The 4596-nt window shown below is 58.3% G+C and overlaps 1 protein-coding gene across 1 annotated transcript in view; it reads right to left on the reverse strand.

The window, feature by feature from the left end:
- Positions 1–583: 583 nt before the first annotated feature.
- LOC124043079 (AT-hook DNA-binding motif-containing protein 1-like) overlaps positions 584–4596 on the reverse strand; it is a 4686-nt gene continuing 673 nt past the window's right edge. Inside the window, exons 1-4 of the mRNA XM_046361251.1 lie at positions 3940–4596; positions 2036–3780; positions 893–1805; positions 584–622 (exon numbers count right to left, since the gene is read on the reverse strand). The exon at positions 3940–4596 is cut by the window's right edge and continues 673 nt beyond it. Of these exons, the coding sequence (XP_046217207.1) occupies positions 584–622; positions 893–1805; positions 2036–3780; positions 3940–4596 (3354 nt within the window). The remainder of the gene's footprint in view (positions 623–892; positions 1806–2035; positions 3781–3939) is intronic.

Consider the following 4596-nt stretch of genomic DNA (forward strand, 5'->3'; position numbering starts at 1 on the left):
GTGAGGGAGAGGGGAGAGGTTAGGGTTGGGGAGAGGGAGAGGGGAGAGGTTAGGGTTGGGGTGGGGGTGTGTTGAGAGGTTAGTGTTGGGGTGAGGGGAGAGGTTAGGGTTGGGGTGGGGGTGAGGGAGAGGAGAGAGGTTAGGGTTGGGGTGGGAGTGGGGGAGAGGTTAGGGTTGGGGTGGGGGGGGGTGGGGGCTGGTGTGTAGGGTGGGCTTTGTATACATGTTAGGATGAGTGTGAGTGTGGGGGTGAAAATGTTGGTTGTGGTTTGAATGGAGGTGGTGTGTGTTGGTGTGCGGGTGTTTGTTGCTATGGGGGTTGTTGTGCGTGTGAGGGTTAGTGTTGGGGTTGGAGTGTGTGTGCGGGCTCATGTTTGCGTGAGGGTTGGGATTTGGGTGTGTGTTGGTGTGTGTCGGTGTGTTGGTGTGTGGGTGTGTGTTGGTATGTGGGTGTGTGTTGGTGTGTGGGTGTGCAGAAGCGTTAGGATCAGGATGATTGTTAGGGCTAGCATGAGGGTTCACATTAGCGTGTACGTGTGCATTGTCGTGTGTGTTAGTGTGTGTGTGTGTAGCGTTGTGTGTGTTAGTGTGAGGGCTGGTGCTGCCACTGAGCGATGCCCCGCTGTACCAACAAGGGGAGCTACAGCAGCTGGGAGAATCATACTGGGAGGTGAAATGGTCCTTGGACATGGTTGCCGGGTTACGATAGGGGGGGCTCAGTGCTGTTCCACAGTGGGCCAGTAACCGTGGCGATTGGGAGCAGGACGGGGAGAAGGAGGAGGGGGAGGAGCAGGGGTGAGAGGTGGGTGGTAGGGCTGGGGGCGGGGGATAGTTTGGGAGGATAGGAGGAGGATGTAGAGTTCATTCCAGGGGAGAGAGAGGAGGATGAGGCCTCGCCAGGGAAGAGGGTTGGGTAACGCTCCTCTGAGGACGGGGTGGAGGGGTGGGCGGAGTAAGGAGTTGGGGAGGGGTACTCACAGGGCTCGGGGGTAACCAAGGTGTAGTGCAGGAGTAGGGAGGGGGAGAGGCTGCTGCTGTCTCCACTGAAGTAGTCAAGGCCTTCCTGGAACAACCCCCTGAGCAGTACCCCTCCTCCTCCATCCCCACCCCCAGCAGCCTTACCCTTCTTCCCCCCTTGGGGGCGTTCTCTTGGGGACGGGCACAGCCGTCCCCTGCCTCCCCTCACCCCCCTGCCCTGCCGCCCCCCAATCCCACTGCGTTTGGCACCAGAGCCCTGGGTTGAGGTGTGGGACTGTGTCTGGGCTGGGGGGCTGGTGGGAGAGTCTGGGGGGGGCTCCGGTCCTGGTCCACCACCCCCCTCCTTTTCCATTTGGGGTTCGGCAGCATTCCGTTTCCTGCGCCCCCGCCCGGGCTTTCCCTGCCCCTGGAAGAGAACGTTCTGGCTCCAGTTGTAAGAGGGGCCTGAGGCGCTCTCATGCCAGTCCATCATTAACTTCTCCAGACTTGATAGGCTGGACTGGCCTTGACCTCCCTCTCCACCAATAGGCAGAGACTCCCTGCCTCCACCCTGCCTGTAAGCCCCACCTCCGGAACCTGAACCCGAGCCTCCGCCCCCACCTCCGGTACTGACCCCGCCTCCTGACCCGGTGACCCCCAGGTGGGATGAGTCAGAGGAGGACTCTGATAGGCTCTCGAGGAAGGGTTGTCGCTTGGCCTTTTGTGGGGTGTAGTTAGAGATGTCCAGGATGTCTTTGGGCTCGCTGGGGCCTGGGGTCACGTAGTCACTGTAGCCTCCTGGATAATGATGAGCCAGACTGTCCCACGCCCAGCCACTGGAGCCCTGCCTGCAACACACAGCACATTTTATTCACTCTGTTTATTTAAAACTGCACAGTTGGTGAAGGGCTTTAGGAAAGTACTTATTTAGGACCCAAAATTTACTTATTTAGATCAGGGATTTAGTGTTATGGTGTTATGTATCTCAAACACATACCCCTATAGAAGAAGTTAGGGTAGGATTGTACTCTAATCCAAACTCTGTGGTTCCAGACAATTTAGACCTGAAGCTACTTACTTGCAGTTCCACTGGTTGGAGGGGTAGTGTCTGTAACCCTCTGGAGATGATGAGGAATGGAAGGGGTTGTTCTTGGCCATGGCCATATACCCCCCTTCCCCTGGAGAGGATGGTCCAACCTGCCCAGGGTAGCCCCCATATCCACGCTTGGAAAAATTGGAATAGCCCATCTGACCCTGGCCCACGGGGGGGACTGTGGAGGCCTTATCCAGCCCTGCTGCCCCGTAGGCTGCAAAGCTGCAGTCTGTGGGTCTCTGTGGTGCTGCACTGCCCCCCGCAGGAGAGGAGGAGGAATAGCCGGACGGGTAGTGACCGTAGGAGGAGGGATGGGGGGAACTGGGAGAGCGAGGCAGAGAGAGGGAGGGAGGGGTGGACTTGGGGAAGGAGGAAGTGGTGGGGGAGTTCTGGGAAAGGTAGTAGCTGTATGGAGGTCTGGAAGAGGAGGACGAAGAGACCTGGGATTGGTTCTCCCTTGCCTCTCCTTTGGGGCTGCGCTTGGGGAAGGCTGGGGACCAGCGAGAACCTGGGCCGGGGGCAGTGCTGGAGGAGTCGTAGCCCGGGGTGGGAGGAGGTTTCCTGGGGTCAGGCCGAGAGGAGGAGATATCCAGGAGGTCGGAGGAGTCGTCTGAGTCGAGCAGGGAGCGAAAATATCCAGCGAACAAACCCTGCACTTCATCACCACCTCCACCTTCTCTGCTGCCCCCAGGACTGCCGTATGCACCTGCTCTTCCCCCCTCACAGGGCAGGAAGTCCCCCCTCAGGGAGCCACAGGCCTGGTACGCCCCCGGCCCTCTCTCCCTCTCCCCTCCCCGGTCATCCTCCCAGACACCTCCACCATTAGACCAGTCTTGCTCCAGCTGTCCTCCTGCCTCCCCTTTCAAAACCCCATTCTTGCAGGAGCGTCGTTTTCTCATCGGCTTCCACCCCTCACCTCCAGCCCCCATCTCCCCCCCTGCAATCCCTCCTCCCCTGCCTCCCCCACCCTTCCCTCGTTTCTTGGGTAACCCTGGTTCTGACAGAGCAGGGGTCACTTTCCTTTTCTTCCCGATCGTCTCGAAGAAGTCACTGAAGGAGCTCTTGAAGCTCTCACACCCAGCCCCTCCTGCTCCTCCTCCCCTGCCCCCTACGCCACCACCTCTCCCTCCCCTGCGTCTGAACCCTGTGAGTCGGTGGAGCAGGGCGGAGATCCCAGGGTTGTTGGACGGCGTGTGAAAGCTATCCGGTTCGCTGGGTGTCCAGCAGCGTGGTGGAGAGCAGCGGCCGGTGGCAGGCGTTTGGTGGTTTAGGAACGCCAGTTTGGACAGAACGTCTCCGTACTCCGTCTTCACGTCGTTGGTGTCGTTCACGTACGACGGTTGCGGAGATGGAAGCTTGGCCCGCCGGCGCCGACGAGGTTTCTTGGGCTCGCCGTTCCCACTGGCAACGGCGAAATTCCCACCTGTTTTATCCGGCATTCCCGGTACAACCTGTTTGGGAGGTCGGCCACGTCTGCGTTTCAGGATCACCGGGAGTTCTCCAGGCGGGAACATGACCATCACATTCTTCCCATTGTTCTTCATGCGAAGGAGCGCAGTTGGCTCTCGGACCACCGATGTCACCCCCTCTGCTCCCTCCAACCCTCCCTCTCCACTGGCCCCGCCCCTCTCCGGTCCGACAATGGTCTCCATGGAGGAAATCTTGTAGCTCTTTTGGCGTCGGCTGAGGTTGACCGGGATACGAGCCACCTTCACCACGATACGCCTCACCTGGGAAACAGACAAAAACAAACACAATAAAAAACAATATTTTATAACCCTTATTTTCCTGGTTAAAATCTGGTTGATGTCAGACAATGAAATAACAACATGGCTTCTGGGTTGTTTTGACTGCTTTGTGGGTAATAATATGCTGAAACTTGAACTCACACCAACGAACCGCCGTTTCTGTTTAGTGGGAGGAACTAGATCATCAGGCACCTCCTTCTTCACTGTCGGCTGGGGCACGGTATTGGTCGATGGACAAGGCGAAAGATTGGTTGCTGGTCTGGGATTGGTCGCAGGTCTGGGATTGGTTGCCGGTCTGGGATTGGTTGCTGGTCTGGGATTGGTTGCTGGTCTGGGATTGGTTGCTGGTCTGGGATTGGTCGCTGGTCTGGGATTGTTCGCTGGTCTGGGCGAGGATTTGGGCGAGGCTTTAATCGATGGTCTGGGTTGGGCTTTTGGTTTGGCGTTGGTTGAAGGTCTAGGTTGGGGTTTGGTTGAAGTTCTGGGTTTGGGCGCTGGCCGGGGGGCGTAGTGAGAGGTGGGGTGTGGTGTAGGGCGTGTTGAAGGGTGTGATGAAGGGCGTGGTGCTACAGGTACAGCTGAGTCAGCAGGCTTCGAGGTTGCAGGTAAACCCTCCTCCACTGTGGGGCGCTCAACCTTTACATGTACACTCACCCTCTCTTTCTCCTCCTCTTCTTCCTCTTCTGCCATTTCCTCTTCCCTCTCGCTCTCCCTCCCTCCCCTCCTCTCTCCATCCTCGGTGGATCGGCGGATGCGGGAGGACTTTCGTAGCTGGCAGGGGAAGCGAGGTCGACCGGA

This window comes from Oncorhynchus gorbuscha, linkage group LG09 (assembly GCF_021184085.1).
Source record: "Oncorhynchus gorbuscha isolate QuinsamMale2020 ecotype Even-year linkage group LG09, OgorEven_v1.0, whole genome shotgun sequence".
NCBI classification, from domain to species: domain Eukaryota; kingdom Metazoa; phylum Chordata; class Actinopteri; order Salmoniformes; family Salmonidae; genus Oncorhynchus; species Oncorhynchus gorbuscha.